General features: G+C 41.5%; 2 protein-coding genes across 2 annotated transcripts in view; one reads left to right on the forward strand and one right to left on the reverse strand.

The window, feature by feature from the left end:
* Positions 1-4,127: 4,127 nt before the first annotated feature.
* LOC108666836 (polyglutamine-binding protein 1-like) lies at positions 4,128-8,834 on the forward strand. The gene is made up of 7 exons (XM_018153768.2): positions 4,128-4,417; positions 5,124-5,254; positions 5,789-5,895; positions 6,204-6,272; positions 6,456-6,759; positions 7,041-7,330; positions 7,703-8,834. The coding sequence occupies exons 1-7, from the start codon at positions 4,300-4,302 to the stop codon at positions 7,875-7,877; spliced, it is 1,194 nt and encodes a 397-aa protein (XP_018009257.1). The 5' UTR covers positions 4,128-4,299; the 3' UTR covers positions 7,878-8,834.
* The window catches only part of LOC108666835 (serine/threonine-protein kinase Nek9-like), a 54,331-nt gene continuing 43,873 nt past the window's right edge, over positions 8,306-18,763 (reverse strand). Inside the window, exons 2-9 of the mRNA XM_018153767.1 lie at positions 15,269-15,390; positions 14,714-14,762; positions 13,961-14,110; positions 13,597-13,691; positions 12,785-12,910; positions 12,366-12,492; positions 11,998-12,106; positions 8,306-11,816 (exon numbers count right to left, since the gene is read on the reverse strand). Of these exons, the coding sequence (XP_018009256.1) occupies positions 10,804-11,816; positions 11,998-12,106; positions 12,366-12,492; positions 12,785-12,910; positions 13,597-13,691; positions 13,961-14,110; positions 14,714-14,762; positions 15,269-15,390 (1,791 nt within the window). The 3' untranslated portion in view covers positions 8,306-10,803. The remainder of the gene's footprint in view (positions 11,817-11,997; positions 12,107-12,365; positions 12,493-12,784; positions 12,911-13,596; positions 13,692-13,960; positions 14,111-14,713; positions 14,763-15,268; positions 15,391-18,763) is intronic.

Consider the following 18,763-nt stretch of genomic DNA (forward strand, 5'->3'; position numbering starts at 1 on the left):
GCTGTCAAGGAGTACTCTTCTAATGGCCGTTCCATAATCAGCATAATTGCTCTTATTTCTTTGAGGAAAACGAACGCCCACTAACGGTGACTGCAGCTCCTGTCTCTTATACACATCTGTAATTTAACGATGCCTGGAAGTCATATTCGATCCGCGGCCTGGTGGTGCACGGCAGGTGGTGGTCAAGGCCGGAAGAGGACAAAGCCGAGTGGTGCACGGCAGATTGGTGTAGGTCCGGAGAGATCCAAGGCGTTCGATTCAGGGCTTATTGGTGCACAAAATTGGTGGTGCATGGCTGCGCTCCCCCACCACTGCACTGGATGTAATGGACCATCATGATTCCTGCCTTCCGAAACATAGCCTTCAACACTTCAAGCCGTCCGTATCTAGGCCGTGGGTCGAACCAGCCCTCGATCGAACGACAATAAATTTTGGAACAGAACTATGCTATCTGAAGCCTAACCTGAGATGTGGTGAACGTAAAACTACGTAATTTAACGATGCCTGGACGTCATATTTGATCCGCGGCCTGGTGGTGCACGGCAGGTGGTTGTCAAGGCCGGAAGAGGACAAAGCCGAGTGGTGCACGGCTGATTGGTGTAGGTCCGGAGAGATCCAAGGCATTCGATTCAGGACTTATTGGTGCACAAAATTGGTGGTGCACGGCTGTGCTCCCGCAAGTTACTTCACCTTCGCTCTGTGCCTAACTCTGTGCAATTTTCCAAATACATGCTGGACAAATAGTTAGATAGTATTTAATTTCGTTAGTATAGATAGGAGTGGTGAGTAAAAGTTTTAACTCCTTGTCTCAACTTCTCAAGGGTGCCGAATGCCGATGCGCCGCCGGGAGCGGGGAGTGCAGCCGTGTCCCATCAATTTTGTGCAACAATAAGCCCTGAATCGAACGCCTTGGATCTCTCCGGATATCCACCAATCAGCCATGAACCGCTTGGCTTTGTCTTCCTCCGGCCTCGCATAGAACCTGCCGTGCACCACCATGCCGCGGATCGAATCTGACTTCCGGGCATCGTTGAATTACATAATTTTACGTTCACCGCATCCGAGGTTAGGTTTCAGATAGCATAGTTCTGTTCCAAAATTTATCGTCCTTCGACAAGTGGCCATTCGACCGAGTTCTGGTTCGACCCACGGCTAGATACGGACGGCTTGAAGTGTTGAAGGCTACGTTCCGGAAGGCAGAAATCATGATGGTCCATTACATCCATGGCAGTGGTGGTCTTCGCTCTTCGGCAGGCGACCCTCGGGAGCGGCCTAAAGGAGGCAGTGCGTCGATCTTGATGTCTAATTCAGACGTGGGCGCCGGCTCTTCTGCTGAGACTATTTCAGCTATAAACAACTTCGGGAGCGCAGCCGTGCACCACCAATTTTGTGCACCAATAAGCCCTGAATTGAACGCCTTGGATCTCTCCAGATATCCACCAATCAGCCGTGAACCACTTGGCTTTGTCTTCCTCCAGCCTCGCATAGAACCTGCCGTGCACCACCATGCTGCGGATTGAATCTGACTTCCGGGCATCGTTGAATTACATAATTTTACGTTCACCGCATCTGAGGTTAGGTTTCAGTTAGCATAGTTCTGTTCCAAAATTTATTGTCCTTTGACAAGTGGCCGTTCGACCGAGTTCTGGTTCGACCCGCGGCCTAGATACGGATGGCTTGAAGTGTTGGAGGCTATGTTCCGGAAGGCAGGAATCATGATGGTCCATTACATCCAGGGCAGTGGTGGTCTTCGCTCTTTGGCAGGCGACCCTCGGGAGCGGCCTAAAGGAGGCAGTGCGTCGATCTTGATGTCTAATTCAGACGTGGGCGCCGGCTCTTCTGCTGCAGTTCTACTATAACGGCTTCTGCATCCGCGACATCAACAGTGCCGAGAACTCCTCACAAGCAACCAAGGCGATCTCAGGCTGACTCATATGATATGACTAATGACTAGTCCATCATTGCCAGTTACTGACGATGCAAAAGTGATGAAGCAGTTGTTTGTTGCTGTTGTGCGCCCACACCCAGAGTTTGGAAACGTCGTGTGGTCCCCAAAATTTGAAAAGGACAAAAATTTAATAGCCTAGTGTTCAAAGAAGCGCAACAAGGATAGTTCCGGGCTTGAAAGGCAAGTCCTATGAGGAAAGGTTAAAGATTATGAAGCTTCCAAGCCTCAGTCATAGTGCCAGATACTAGATAGTGCCTAGTGGCAAGGCAGAGAGTTTTTTTAGACTCAACCTAGCTCAAGTTCATTTTTGAGTTCTATAAGTAGACCAGTAATTTAAAGTATTGTGGATACCAGCATTATCATACATAAGAAATTGATTAAATCTTGAGGAAATTAAAAATGAACTGATTCTAAAAATTACTGGTTTGTCACTATGGCCTCAGTTATTGATGTCTGTATGAGGACCTCATTGAACTTTGAAGCTTACAAGTATACCCATGGTTTATACAAGTTACAAGGTCCCAGAAGGATTACTAGAATTTCAAACAAGAAGTCAAGAACCAACACCAGGCCCCAGGGGCCACAGCTATAAACTAAAAAAACTGCATTGGAACACATCCATGATCCATGCAACAACATTTCTTCTCGCCTACGAGTCACCGACATCAGCAACATGTGGAACAGCCTCCCTGAGGCTGATGCTGATAGCATCATTGATGCTCCAATTATGAACACCTTCAAAAACAGACTAGACAAAGCTATGCAGGAGCATATGTTCAGTCTTAAAATATCTAGCAAATTACGGAATACGGACCAGGCAATAAGTCCAGCAGCTATTTCAATCAATCATCAGTTATGGAAAGATCAGGTTCCAAACTCTACCAAAGACTGGAATGCTGGATCCCTTGTGAATCAAGTCAGGAAATGTTCAAGAATCGGCAACAGGCCATGGGCCTATTTCTTCAATGCCAACAGACTTCTATGACATGTCTCTGACTCTGACAACTTGACAAGAAACTTGAACTACATCATGGAAACCAACTCACCAATATTAACTGACCATCTGGCTTTGCCTGAGCAGCCTGACTCTTGACTTCAACTTGAAGGATCACTACTCACAAGGATGCATTGGAGCTGGAGGCTATTTCTGATAAGGTAGGCTAGGTGGTTTCCTCTTAAGTAATTTTGATGGCTTTACATGTTTAAATGTCTTTAGTCAGCTCCCAATTGACTTGTAAGTCATATGTAATGTATCTAATATGCTGAAGCCAAGGGTGAGAGCCTGCTGAGTGCTGACTCCTGCTCAGAGTCAGAGAACTGCAGGTGAACTGAGAGGCTCAGAGAACTGCGCCTCTCCTTTGGCAATCTCTAAGCTGCAAACCTTTCAGAACTTTGCTCTTTGCATAGCCACATGATCTCTTCTAGTGGCCTCCACTTTCCACCTGCACAGCAAAGCCAAGGTCTTATCAAATTACCCAAGCGTGGAAAACATCCACCTTTAGCCTTTAGGGCTGTGACTAGAACTTTCCTGCCATTTCCAAAACCGCGACATTTCCACCTGATGAATTACCTCCTAACTAATTGCTAACAAAAGTGCACGATCAGGCCGTGAGATTCCAATTGTATTAAAAATTTGTCACAATGGAGCTGCGAGATTTCAGAAACAAGCAGAAAAATTCCAATCCTGAAGTTACCTGTGGGCCGTGGCCAAACAACTCTCTCTGCTCTGCTATGCTCACCTCACAGTACTTGCCACTTGCCAGCAAGCACCCTATGACCACATCATCCCAGCTACCCTATTGTCACCCAGACATAGGGGCCTCACCCACATTCCCATGAAGCACATGCTTCAGACTCGCTTCTTCCATTTGGCCTCTCACCCGCTGGAGGAAGGATCCCTCCCCCCTGACTCCTACTCCACTTCCCTCAGCACCCTGCACAGCTCTGCTGTCTCCTCCTACCTGGCTTCAGCAGCTCCTAACAAGGTGTTGCTGACCCCTGCCCCTCCCCTCTGTCTCATACAGCAAGCTATCCCTCCACAAATGCCAATCAACACATGCTATTGAATTGGTGGCATGTGCTGCACCATCCCAGGCTGGACCATCTGGCCCATGCTCATTGTCTGTGTAGAATGTTAGATAGATCCAAACTTGAGTTGAGTTGCTGGACTAACAGAATAGCCTTTAAGGCTTCAAAACTTAACCTGGTCTTTTTCTACAGGGTCAATAAACAAGTCTTCATAAAGTGGATCTGAAAAAGAATAAAATTATTTATCTTGTACCAACACATTTATTTTCATCAGGCTCTGAATATCAAGTATCAACCTAGTTCCATATTATTTACTAGTAATCATGCCACTGCCCCCTGCATTGGCAGCTAAGCTTGCAAAAAGAGGCATCATTAGAAATGCCACGCTGCCTACATCTAAGAAAGATGCCCAAAACAATGATGGAACTGAGGCTCAACTAGGTAAGGACTTGATTTCATATTTATTTCTCTGGTTTGTTAGGATTGAGAGCTTGATCTTGGCATAACTATGTTTTACTTACATGTTTTTTGTTACATTCCATACTCTCAAGGCTTGGAGAATAATCCCATGAGGCAAAGTGTAGCAATTGTGTTATCAAGATCTCATCAAAATAATGTAGTCTGAACCACTTGTAGAAAATACTTAAATCAAAATTTTCATGGTAAGAAGTTATTAAAAAAATACAGTCAAAACCATCCATTTCTACCCCATTTGAAGATACCATTGGCTATTGTAAGATTGACCCTTGCATATGACATTGTACCAAAGTTAGAGAAAGCTTTGTTTTACTGTGGTGTGATTAGGAAGATAGTAAAAATGTTGAACATTATGCCACCATTTTTAGTTTTGCAATATTTTGATTAGTTTAGCTGCTACAACATTCCTACAAAATGTGGGACAGCTGTCCCGATTTACTCTGTTTGACGGTATGTGACGAGTTACCAATCTAGTTCATGCATCACTGGATTGTTTGCACCACTGGCATGATTAAAACTCATCACATAATCCCACTACAGCGCAACAATGCTTTCTCTAATTTTGGGCCAATTTTACACTCAAGGACCACTTTTACCCTGCTGATATTACTGTTGCAGTGACTACCAAATCACAATTCAACCTTATGAGGGAATTATTTCTATCTGACAGGTGGAGGCCAAACTGAAGAAATCATTGCTGAGAGTTATGACGATGGCACCGCCCAGCATACCAACAGTGAAATGCTGCACACAACTGCTATGCTGGCTCCTCCAAATGAGCAAGTTATTCCTCCTTACATGGTTGGTTTAGGGTCTTTAATGATTTTATTAATGAGGCCCTTGATTCATTCGTTGTGTGTGTGTTTCAATATCTAACAGTCAATAAGTATTTTATGCATTTTACCACATAGTATCTTTTACTCAAAGGCAGGCAAGAATATTGAACTTGTATTTTGTATTTCTCTTACCTCATGAACTTTTTTTACCTTTTATTTTTTAAAATACCTCCATGGTCCTAAATTTCATTTAAAAATATGTTCTTAAATGCGTCTTGAATTTGCTACTACAGCAAAGCAATACCTTTTTTGAGCAAAATAATTTGTTCCAGTGCTTGACTATTAGGAGTGGGTGTCCAATTAACTTCGGGTCAGTGTGATGAACTGTTGTCACTAACAAACCACTTGTACAATACTTTGGATGCATCTGGAACAAAATGCGTTTTCACTTACTCAAAAGTGACAATGCATATATTTGTTGCTGCTTATCCACAAAGTTTAGTCTTTTAGCATTTAATTCAGTATTAATTGCATTTTATACATATTTTTTCTATTACAGGGCTATAGTCTTTGCCCAAACAAGTGGAATGTATACCACGACTGTACTCCAGGCTGTGTGGAGATATGGGGTAGAACACCTAAACCATTGGATCCTGAGTATGAGAGGTCAGTTCATAGAATTTATTGATTAAAAAAGAAATTTTTAGTTTTGTTCTCTTGTGTGTCATTCCATTCTTTAGGTATTTCCTTCCATTGCAGTGTTCAATTGAATAATTTTAATGAAGTAACAAATAATGAAAGCACGTGAAACTGCTCAAGAAGGAGAGAATGAGTGGTCAGTCATGGACTTCAATAATTAACATGGAAATTTGTACTTTGGATCACTTGCATGTCTTTTCATCATGCTTTTGGGCCTTTGCTGTCATTGCAGTGCTTGATACAAAAATTTATATAAAGCATCAATAATATTTCAGGAAGCGCCTGAAAATGGTGAACAAGTATCCCTTGCCTGCCAACTGGATGGAGGTGTTTGACCCTGGCATGTAAGTTTCTAATGTCTACTTAACCCTTAAACTTTTAAAAATTAGTTAGCAGCTCAAACAGCTACCTATATACTGATCTTTTTCTAAATGTATATTCCTACTACTATAACTACCACAGTGAGTTTGCTTTATGGCTCCCATGTGCTAGCAAAGTTTCTGATAACCTGCCTTATATATGTTAAGGAGGCGCTACTACTACTGGAACTGCGATAACGAGTTTGTCTCGTGGTTGCCGCCTGGTCATCCCAAATGCCGCGTGTCTCGCAGCGCCGCTGACCTGCGCCGTGTACTGCACACTGAAAGAGCTCAGCGGCTTGCTGCCGAGGCTCAAGAGAAGGCGAACATGAGCGACGACAGCGACAATGATTCATCCTCGAGCAGCAGTGGCAGCAGCAGTGACTCGGACGATGAGCACTCTAGCCCCAACAAGAAGAAACTGAAGAGGAAAAGATCCCACAGCGTTGAAGGAAGTGAAGAAGATTCTGATGTAAGTTTTTCTCTTCTTGCTATGTATTGAAAATGGTAATCATGAAGCATATTCTATCTGTTATGCGTCTTACATTAAAAGTTGAGAAACCTGGAGGTTAAAATAGATAAAATAGAAACTAAGGGGGAATGCAGGTACGGCTCCCATTTTTTTATGTTGAGTTGCTCAAAAGTTGTCGATATATAGGTACCTACAGTGGCTGTCTCTTATACACATCTAGATGTGTATAAGAGACAGGTGTGGGACTNCCCCCCACTGTATATTTACTTGCATCTTTCCAGGACTCGGATGGTTCAATGTCACCATCTTCCCGGCTAACTCCACCTCCCCCTCCACCGTCCTCTGAGCCGCCGCCTCTGCCTCCCATGGAGAGACCTATGCCACCTCCTCCTGCTAGGGGTCCTTCATCTGGCCGAGGAACTCTAACCTCCAGCAACGAGGGCCCTCCATCTGGTCCCGGGAGTCGTAAGGAGCGACCGCGACGCGGCGGGCGAGTGGGTGGCCGTCCACGACCTCCTCCCAAGGACGACTTGGACCCGATGGATCCGGCATCATACGGCGACTGTCCAAGGTGCTCAATTGTTCTGAATAGTTTCCATTCAACGGCTCTAACATCTGTCACAGGAGTGATCTGCAGCAGTCGAGGTTTACTTACCTTCATGAGTTCGGATATTATAAAGTAATTGTACCATTACTTTAACACTTAAATATTTAATACAAGCTTTTACTTTGGATAGCTCCATATACCCGAAAGAATGTTCGCTATATCACGTTTATTTAAGTCTGTCTGAAATTGCCACTTAAGGATTTTCTGGAATCAATGAGCAGTTTGTTGAACCAATCAGGAGTTCAATTCGATGCTTTTTTACATGCATCTTTGATTAACCAAGGATAATGGTTGTGTAATGTTCTGCCTCATTAATCTTCGGCTCTAAACTTGCAGAGGTTCATGGTCGAGTGGACTGCCTGACCGCACAGAAGCCAAGACCGGCGTCGACACTACAGCAGGCGGCCAGCTCTACCAGCAGCGGCCTTACCCGTCGCCCGGGACTGTGCTGCGTGTGAACGCCACCTCCACAGCAGGGCCGGTCTTGCCAGACGCCAAAGATAAGGAGTGACGGGTTCCATGGCAAGCTTTATTTCTAATAGAACTTTAAGATATAGGTACAACTTTTCGGCTAGTGATGTGGCGAAAAATTCTATCTTTATACAATGGTTTTGAAAATTGTAGTTTCTGAACGAATGTAACAAGTTTGTTGTGCATTGTACTGAGGTATTATTACTGAATGTAATTACGTGTCAAACATTGATTTTTTGTCGTTTTAATCATAATAGAAAAACAGCACGGAACGAAGACAGGTTTTATTCGAGGCAGTAATCACCTGATTCTGAAGCTTAATCTCGAGTCTGGAATGCATTTTGTCCAATCATGGGAGCTCAATTCGTGTTAAATGGAAACTTAGTTACGCTATTTAGAAAATTATTGCTTGAAATTTGCTAAGAACTTTGAGTTTAGGAAATCATCTAAGGAAAAATAATAGACAAATAATGGAAGACTAATTTTATTTCTCATGTACTGGTTCTTATATACAACCCCGACAAATTCTGATTTCTAGCCTAGGCTAATATTTACACGATGAAAAATAATGCTATTTGTTATTCCCCATCTACTTATTTCAGTTACATATAGCTGAGAAAAATAAAATTCTTGTTGTACATAAATCTATGTAGCTATTCTTAAAGCTTTAATGACTTAGGACTGCGACTTCGGTGAAGAAGAGATACAAGGTGCGCTCTACATAAACGTCAAGCCGCCATTTGCAACTCCGCTCCTTATTGCTGGACTCTAAAGCAGACTTTTTGTGACACTGCAACGAAGATTCATACAGGTTACTTAGCTGCATTAATCGGTTATATCTGTCTTAAATTAAACAAGATTAGTAAAGAAAGGACGTTATTCTTACATTTAAGAAAAGCAACTTGGGCCGGATGAGAGACGGAAGATACTATTAACGGTAGGAATATTGTTACAAGCGATTACACAATATGTGGATTTAGCAAGTAAGTACTCATGATCTGGCCTCTTATTCACCTCAAAACCGAATGAATGAATTCAAGAGCAAAAATTATACATTCAAATATCTGCATTTTTGTCGTTAGTGACGATAATACACCAAAGAGGAGTAAAGGACCAACACAGATTTGATAAGATGTCATTGTTGGAGTTCAGAAATCGATAGAAGTAAGAACTATTTAATACGAAAAAGTTGAATCCGACACACATTCAGCTCCGTAATTCATATGATTTTAAGAAACAAAGAAGAAAGTTAGCAGCCAATTTGAAGAAGTCATCTTGTACGATCCGAAAACGTGAATAGCTACCTATTTAACGGGCCGTGGAAATAGATCATTAAAGCACTGCCTATGAGGGGAGTTTTAGTTTGCCTGTCTGTTTAACTTCCGGTAGAACGTTCAGGATTGGGCTCGGTAAAATGACCGTCACTTAAATAGTAACAATAAATAATACAAGATAATTACGGTACGAATGGAAGTTTTTACAAAATGAAGTTTAAATCAATAAAAATAAATAATTGAAAGCTGCCTAGCATAATATTTCTATAACTATTGGAATTATTAATGCAAATTTCAACTTTAAATGGTAGCTGGATTTTACTAACAAATTCAATGGAGAATCTGATGAGAGCTGCCAACGTCCGATTCACAGAAACGCTGAGTGATTAAATCATACTGAATAACTAAATCGCATGTCAATAATAAGCTCATTACTTAAAAGCTTAAAGATTCAAAGGTCATTATTTTTTCAAGAAGCAAGAAATTTTTTAGGTAAATACGGCGAAGCAAAATGCTTTAATGTAGAAAGAGACTGTTTTCAATATCCAAAAGGTTTGCATAAGCACCATTACTTCGAGAAAGGGACAGTTTGCAACTTACGGACATTGTACTGTCCTTTTATTAAAGCTTATTTAAAACTGAAGAAATTCCAGCTGTCAGAATTGTACAGAAAACAATATTCTAAGTTATTTTGTCACCTGCACAGAGGCAAAGAACAACGGTTGCATCATCATATATTGATGACAGTGACCATGAATAATGCAACAGGAAACAATGAAACGCATTTTGACTAAATCCATTCAGTTCCGAAACGCATTAAGAACTAACCAAGAAATATGAAATCATATTCATAAACATGGTGTTTTATGGAGAGATGAAACATCGCATTTTGGATCTCCTCCAGAAGATCTATAGCTTTCAAAAAAATTTTCATCTCTTTACAGTTCCGAAACCGTTGACCAAAAGTAGTCAACAAGTGATCATTCATTTCCAAATCTTTCTTTACCGAAGATAATTCTAAAAGATAGTTAAGTAACGAAATAAAGCTGCAGACGAGACATAATTTTTCCTTGCAGATATTTTGACGTCATTCCTTTCAATTCCACCTTTAAACTTCCGTACTACGTGAAAAATGTATCAAATATAATTCCTAATAAATCGCAGGCCACGTACAGTGGCTATATTAAAAATCAGTACACCATTGTTGATTTTTATTCAATCTAATCTAGGACGGATAGAAAACTGGATTGTTGACTACTGTGCAGCTATTGCTTTGCCAGGAAGAGCGCTGCTCTGACAAAACCGGCAAAGACCGACAAAATGCGAGTCTAACAATACAGGAAAAAGACAAAACTAAGCGTGAGGAAGACCAGCACTACGACCGCTTCAGAATCCGTCACTTTAGACAGACAACATTTTTGCAAGTCAGATTTCATCATAAAACTTCCAAGACGGCGTCAAGATCGTCGCGTTACTTCAACAATGCCCCTAAGTCTCGGGCTATGCCCAGCCAGGCACGGCCGGCTCATGTGGACATACCGAAATAAGATGTATTTTTGACTAGGAGAGACAAACATTGACTAAATCGCATTAGTACTAGGGAATAGGTGGTCCACTGAGTAAATCGCTTTTGGCTTTACTTGGTGGTGACAAACCTCGAAAGATATACGACGGAATACCACGTCTAAATTGTCACTTGGCTTCGAAAATATCCCGCTTAGCTCGGACAGTTCCAGCCGTTATATACATTTTGGGTCTGTCCTTAACACGGAAAGTATCTCTGCGACTACTTAGGGACCTTAAACCAATTTTTGAGGACGAAAATTGTCGGCCAGCAGCGCTCCTTCCGTGAAGGTGAGGAGGGCTGGCGGGAGACCGAGGAGACAGCCGAGAAGAACGAGGTCCCATTAAAGGACCTGAACGTAAAGACCCGTACCCGTTCTCGAAGAACTCGACGATGGCTTTAATATCAGGTTCGTGGGTGTCGTGTTCCTCCTGTCCACACAGATCTTCAGAGCTGTCAGTGACCCACGAGCGCTCCTCATCTTCACAGGCAACAGAGGCGCAGCTGAGCGTCGAATAACTAAGCCACTGATCCGGGGTACCGGTTCTCTCCATATCGCCTACACTAAAGAAGCCACTCTCACCAGATCCCCTTCGTTTGATAGCACCTGTCAGATGAGGCATATGAGGGACACAACCACCGCCGCTGCCTCCCTCCTGACGAAGGAGTAACGAGCAGCGTGCTGGAGATTCATGCATGTGAGACAGACTCGTGTGGGAGCCGTGGTGGTGAAGTGGCGCTCTGGTGGAGGAGGAGGCAGCTGCGGTAACTACTCGCGACAAGTGAGAACTTGAAGACTGCTGACCGTTGTGTGTACCTCTTCTGCCGGGCAAAGGGTCTGGCAATGAGTGACAAAAGCGTGCGCCATCTCCAACGGTTAGTCGAGAAGGTGCGGGTAATTTAACTCCGGTAAAAGGATTGACGGTTGCAGTAGATGGGGTGAAGTATGGATCAGCAGCTCCCATGCGCTCGACGACTTCCTGGGGCGTGCGGCCCATCTCAGCAGCGGCTGTGGACGAAGGTACAGCAGACGCCCCGCCGCTGCCCTGACCACCCGAGCAGCTGCTGTAATTGGCGTCGTCTCCGTTGCTCGAGCGGCCCAACATCAAGCAGTCGTCAGACAGGGAGCGACGATGGCAGACTGCACATTAAACATGTATAAATTTTGCCGTACTATGAAGACACAAGATACTAAGCCGCACAATCCTAACTTGGAATAAAAGGTTTGCATCCTGAATGTAAATATCATACACCAACTTTATCCGGCTTAAGCAGTGGAAAAAGGCCTTAAATAGTTACTTTATTTGTATTAATAATCGCACCTTTTTGTTTCCTCATTGCAGAAGATGCGCGATGTCCCATGAACTTGTTCAACAACCATTCAAAGTTTTTAGTGAGTTCTTCGAAGCTGAATCGCGTATTTGGGTCGATCTGCAAAAAATTCCGCACATGAGTAGTGTAGTAATAATAGTATAGTACTTCGCACAGTAAAGTATAAAAATTCCCGCACTTTTACTAAAAAATTACAATCCATAATTGTATGATTGTCTTATCTAGGTGTAAGAATCAATTTCAACCAAAATCGTTCTAACTTTGTTTGAAACCTCACTGACGAATAAATCATCCACTAATCTTGTAAGTTTTCTAGAAACCTAGATATAAAATATTCTTAATCGAATTGAAAATGCACCTGACAACATTGGAAGGCCATCTGCAGTAAGTAAGGCGGGCAGTCGTTGGGACACATCCGAGAGAAGGCTAAATAGTGCACACCGAAGTTGTTGGTTCTCGGTAACACGTCAGGATCAGCTTCACATCTGCCAGCAATTATTCGTCTCGATAAAACCAACATTTTTGTTAAGAAATAATTTACACTATGTAAGAGAGCAATATAATGCGCGAACAAGATAGGGATTGAAATTATATCACTTCCAACAATGAGTGTAATTTTCATGAAATCACTTTTTACATGATATGGTGTCCTGAAAAATGCCCTTTTGAAATTCAAATGGTATGCGAATTGTGAAAAAATGTGTTAAATTTACTTTCCTGCAAGTGTCAGGAACGTCAGTTAATAGATTCAGTAAAATGATGTGGAGTCATCGTTACCTGGCGATCATTTCACAAAGAATTATTCCAAAGCTGAAGACGTCAGCTCTATGGTCGTACCACTCGCCTCGTATCACTTCAGGCGCCATCCAATAAGGAGAGCCCACCTGGCGCATGCGCACACTTCTGCAATGTTCACAATCTTATTAGGAACTTTATACTTTCATTATTTCAATAAGTGCAATTATAGATTACTTAAATTATAGGTATCAATCATTAATTATTATTATTGTTTATTCGAAAAACTTTTGAAGGTCGATTGTTCAGACAGTGTAACACCTAGTTTACGCTGAATCAAGTCTCATTGTAGGTGCGAATAATAGTTTTGATACACACACTTGGCTATGGCATCAGATCGGTTAATTAGTGTGTAACCATCCAACTTTCCTGGTCTTCCAATGAAGAATTTTCTGAGAAACATTCGAACATAAAGCTCTGTAAAACTATATGTTCAGATTTGATATGCCTAGCACCATATCGATCCCGGTGGAAGTCGAGTAGCTATTTCAAACTTTCGTCATTCGTGAAAAGATCCGGTCAAATTACACGATTTTAGATTTTCTGTGAACAAGGCACGAAAAAGAAAAGAATCGGCGACAGGCCACATCAGGCCTACACTGCAGCGCCGAGATCACTATGTTATGTTATGTTATGTTATAAACAACGTTTATAAATGGCAACGTTTGTGTTATAAATTTTATATGTGGCAACGTTTGTGATGAAAAATGTTTTTAAAAAATCTTGAACTAGTCTCCATGATGAATTCGCCTGCTCAAAGGTACTCAAAGACCTGATATGCGAGTGCGACTCACTTATCCTTGGGGATAGAAGCAGCTAAGCCGAAGTCAGCAACAATGGCCTCCCAGCGCTTCCGCCCAACGCAACCAGTTTCTTTGACTAAAACGTTCTGTGCAAGTGAACGAGATTGGGTGAGTTGTGAGCCAGAGCATAAAAACAACGAACATAATATTAGGGTAGCTTAACATACTCAGTACAGAATACAACTGAAGCTAACATAAGTATAAACTGACATGAATACAAGAAATTAGGTTTCATGCACGTTAATTAAGACGCAATGCATAATAGCCAAGTGCAGCAATCACCGCCCATGGATAAATATGAACACCTTCAACGCCGACATTCTTGCGAGTGTGGAGGAAGGTAAACTTGACTCACTTTGGACGTGAGGTCTCTGTGGAAGACGCCCTGGGCGTGTAGGTATGCCATGCCTCGCGCGATGTCAGCAGCCAGCGACACCCTCGCCAGCCAGCTGACCTCCACGGCGCGGTCCTGCAGAATCACGTCCAGAGGCCCGCCGCTGATGTACTGCACGCGGTCAACCCAGTTACAAATTTTCATTAAAAAAATATAACTCAGTAGTACTCACTGCAGTTAGTTATAGAGAGCGCATTTTCTCGTCAACGAAAACGTGAAGTCACGGACGGACGGACAGACAGACGGACGGACGGACATGACGAGCACAATAGCGTCTTTTTTCCATTAATGAGAAAATGCGACTCAACATACAACTAGAGAATAGAAATAGTTGCAGAAACCTTCGCTGAAGTGCTAATCAATAAAGTCTCTTTTCAACAAAATTCAATAGGCGCATACAAGACCAATATGTTACGGAATTTGTGTATTATAATAGAGGTTACTACGAAACTATCCTCAGCGTATCAACTAACAAACGTTTGAAGCCTCGAAACCTGAATTATGAATTATATAAGAATAATTATTATATTATAAATCATGAATTTATTGTGAATTCCTCAAAAAGAATATAGAAATTATGTACCGCAACTTTGCATCATGAAAAATTTATCGATGTTAGTTGGCTTGACTTGGTATCGCTTCGACCAGGTTCGTTGGATTCGCATAGTGGTTTTAATATTTGTTATAATGATGTGGAGTTTACTGTAAACTTACCTCAGTCAGAGCGTGGACTTGGCCTTCGTGTATACAAACGCCGTGGTACCTGCAATACAAGTACAGTGATCAGGATTATGTAGCAAGGTTAATAAACATACAGTTTAAACAAACAAAAAATAGTCAAATGGTATCTCTAACTCAAATGAGAATGAATAAATTTTTCGGTGATAACGGATAATTGACAAGTATTCCACCATTTACAGAAGGTGATAATATGTATAAATGCAGAAACCTGGAGTTCATCAAACCATTCATCAATGAATTAAAACTTTGAACATATGATATTGACACTATAAATACCGGTTATTTTAAAGCTCTCATTACTGTAAAATTATAGGAACACTAAAAAATATTAAAGATAAAAATTTTGGTAGTGACATCGTTCACGCTAAAATATTAAAGATAAAAATTTTGAAAGTGACATCGTTCACGCTAAATTAAAATTAATTCGGCAGAAAAATATCTAAGTAAATCTACCTAGTGGAAAACAGTCAAAGGCGCTAATTCGATGCTAGAAATGCTGGTAAAAAGTTCTGAGGTGCGGGGACTCACGCCAATATGTTGGGGTGGTGGAGACGGTTCATGAGCTGCACCTCCCTGAGCATGTTGTGCCGATTACTGACCAGTTTGTTCATCTTCAGGACCATAATGTCACCCGTTACGCGATGACGCACCTGGTAAACATAGTCATTTTAATATTAAATAACAAATGTGAAGCAAAACATTCTCAATAACAACAACACCAATCAGCGCAATGCAGGAGTATTGGATAAGTTTCTAAAAAAACCGTGTGGCACAATACGTTCAGAAGAACAGGCTACAATCCGAACATCATATTAGACTATGCATAGCCTAATCCTCAACGTCAAAGCTATTATGCATTACTTATACTATGAACGCATAAAAGTTTCCTTCAAGTGTTGAGCACACCACAATGCATCGTTAAATGAACGGAATCATGCGCACGTTAAAAAACATTGCCGGAAATGAAGTGAACGCGAGTAGTTCAACAAACAGGGCCTCGGTCGCCTGCCAACACAAAAACGAATCGCAGGAGCTGTTTAACAACTGCCCCGTGTGCAAATTTATTCTCGTCAGTAGAGTAAACCTTCGTGTCAATACAATTATACGGTCGAGGTCGTAGAAAGCAAGGAAAAAGACTAACCTAGCCCTCATTCAGAAAAAAAACTTCGAAGTTGACTTCTAAGCAGGTCATAAAATCTACACTGGTATACGTAACATTTACAAATATTTATTACGTTACAAACAAGAGTTCATAACGCAATAACGCAGTGAATACATAAACTGCTGCCACAGATTATAGAAAAATATAATAATAGAACGTTTAACGGGTTGCGAATGATCTGTCCCAGCTCGTTTGTTTACCAACGAGGTACTGCAGATATTTGTTTGACCCCAACCGAGGAGCTGTCAGGCAGGCCTGGCAGCTGCGTGGCGGGTGAGTTTGGCAAGCGTGAGCCAAAAATGCGTTCGGCGCAGTGCCGGGCACGGGTCACATGCCCACACAATTACCCATTTCAGCGAACTCGATGACGCGTTAAGTGAAAGAAATACCTACAACGCTTTTTGGCACTAAGTTAAAGTTGCCTTTTGAATTGCCATTTACTTCAGTAACATTCAACAATGAAGAATCGATAAATAAAGTACAATCTTTCATCTCGCAGGAGCGAAACTGAGATACCAGTAACAAACGATATTCGTTCTCACACTATGAGTCTGCGGTATAAACGTCACTCGTATATTTCATACAGTTGTGAATTATTGGTAACTGAGCAGGAACATAGGAGAGGAACGACCGCGTGAACTAATCAGCGCAATGCAACCGCAGGGTCGCATCAGGTTTTTTTATGGGAAGGCAAGCGGAGACACAGAAGGATAAGGTCCTGTGACGGGGTAACCCAACACTCGAGTCGGGACGTGAAATAAGAGGACCAAGATATCATCCGTTCAGGTCCCACGGTGTAACAGAGGGACGATGTTGCATTATTCACCTTTACCTTTCAAATTAAAATGCGAGGCAATAGGGAGATGTAGAAGAACTTGACACTCGTGAGAGTGATGAAACAAATAATGTTTGACAATCGTTTATGCAATTACCATTACTCTGTAAACATCATGTAAAAAAACTTCAATGAATCGTTACATTTAGAAAGAAAATATAGTTTTTAGAATACGAAGATTCGACGAAAGATAGCTGTAAAAATAGATAAACTTTACAAAATATATAAACTTTTGACCTCATTCGCTACCAACCGCGCTAGAAATGAAAATCATTTTCTAGAAAGCCAATTTGCAAAAGAAGGCTCTCACAAGAACGCCCGACACAACATCGACCCGATGTTGTTTCCGCCTCCTTATTTGCTCCATTTTGGTGCGGTCAGTTTTGCTCCACGCCCACACAGTTTATGGCTCGTTAGGCTGAGAGGGAGGGAGGAGGCTTTCGGTCAAATCCCTACATACTCATCATTTACTACGAGTCGCAGGTCAGATTACAACAAAAAAACATGCGTAGAATATTACACTGGGGTTATCATCCCTTACACGCTTCAGTACAGTGACATAGAAACATGATACATGTATAGATTAATTAAGGACCAAATTATTAGACTCTAATCACTGAACTCTCAGAGAAAAACCAAAAAAGCAAGCGGAGCGCAATAGAATCTTTGCACATGTTGCAGCTCACTGGGCAATTCTGGCATAGAAGCCAACAATTCTTCCAATGAATATAAGCTTCAATACCATAGCGCCAAACATGAATCCAAATTCAAATTAACACTTCATGTAACTGTTCATTCAGCCCAGCTGAAACCATGCGTTTTCTGACGGCGTAAGCAATCTAATATATATCTGCGCAAGTTTGCGTGTTTGTAGTTTATTATCAAAGTATTTCGGCTGTGCGCCGCATACCCACGATACTTTTTGTATCATATATTATATTACCAGATATTTTTTGAACTGAAGTATCCCGTGACATTGAGAAATGGGAAGAAGAGCTAAATTAGTAATCAAAATGCAGTTTCAAATTTTGTATGCATAAATTTCATCCAAAATTATGAAAGTTTAGTTTCATAATAGAACCCGAGTGCGAGGGAAAGTGTCATGCTATATATGGGTTTGAACAGGTTTTTCTTTGGTTACGCTACTCAAACTTCAACTTTATTAACTAGCTGGATTAAGAATGACTTGACTCAGAATAACGAGATTTTTAAATTTCAATGATTATATGTATCGCGGGTAACGCTGGACTAACCTGCAAATGGCCTGCAAAAGAGCAGCAGGACCAGAGGGCGTGCCGCTGCTATCAGAGGCTGTGTGAGCACAAGGCGTCATCAAGCCTATTGAAAGCCGGACGCGGCCAGCAGCTTAGCCTTATGAGTGACTGGGCAAATACACACGTTCAGGTCTGGGCGGATCACAAATGAACCGAGGTCTTTGTTGGGCATAAAAGATCCCTGGTTCAGTATAAAACATTGTCCTTTTTTTCATTGTGTGTTTTTTTTTCTCGCGAACCATTCATTTTCTTCAACCTAAATTCTTGATAGATTGATAAATTTCGCCAGAATTCGCTAATAGAGCACACTTCTAAAATACTAAACAATGTAAAATTGCATTGTGCCATTTCGTTTTAAACGATTAATCAGTAAAATATTATAGTGTGAAACAATAATTTAGCTCCACCTCTGGTGGTTTGGATTTAAGTATTGTGAAGTGGCTGCATGTTTTTAAACGGAAAGCTTGCATTATTAAAGAATACTGTTCCTATCCGCTTAAGATTGTTCAAACGACAGGTGTTTATGTTATTTGTCCGTTTTTTCGAGACTTTTCGAGATCAATTCCATATAATTTGGATTTTCTATGCTGATTGGACTCGTATTCTCTAATTTTTGAACTTATGGAGCTGGGCTCCGATACGTTTTCAGAGGAGATGTGGTGAAAATATGGAATTTATGGTATGGTGTGGTGATACGTTATCCTTGCTCTTAAATTCTTGGCGAACTTGCTAATTATGCAGACTGATTATAT

The sequence above is a fragment of the Hyalella azteca genome, unplaced genomic scaffold (genome assembly GCF_000764305.2).
Source record: "Hyalella azteca isolate HAZT.00-mixed unplaced genomic scaffold, Hazt_2.0.2 contig12512, whole genome shotgun sequence".
Taxonomy (NCBI): Eukaryota; Metazoa; Arthropoda; class Malacostraca; order Amphipoda; family Hyalellidae; genus Hyalella; species Hyalella azteca.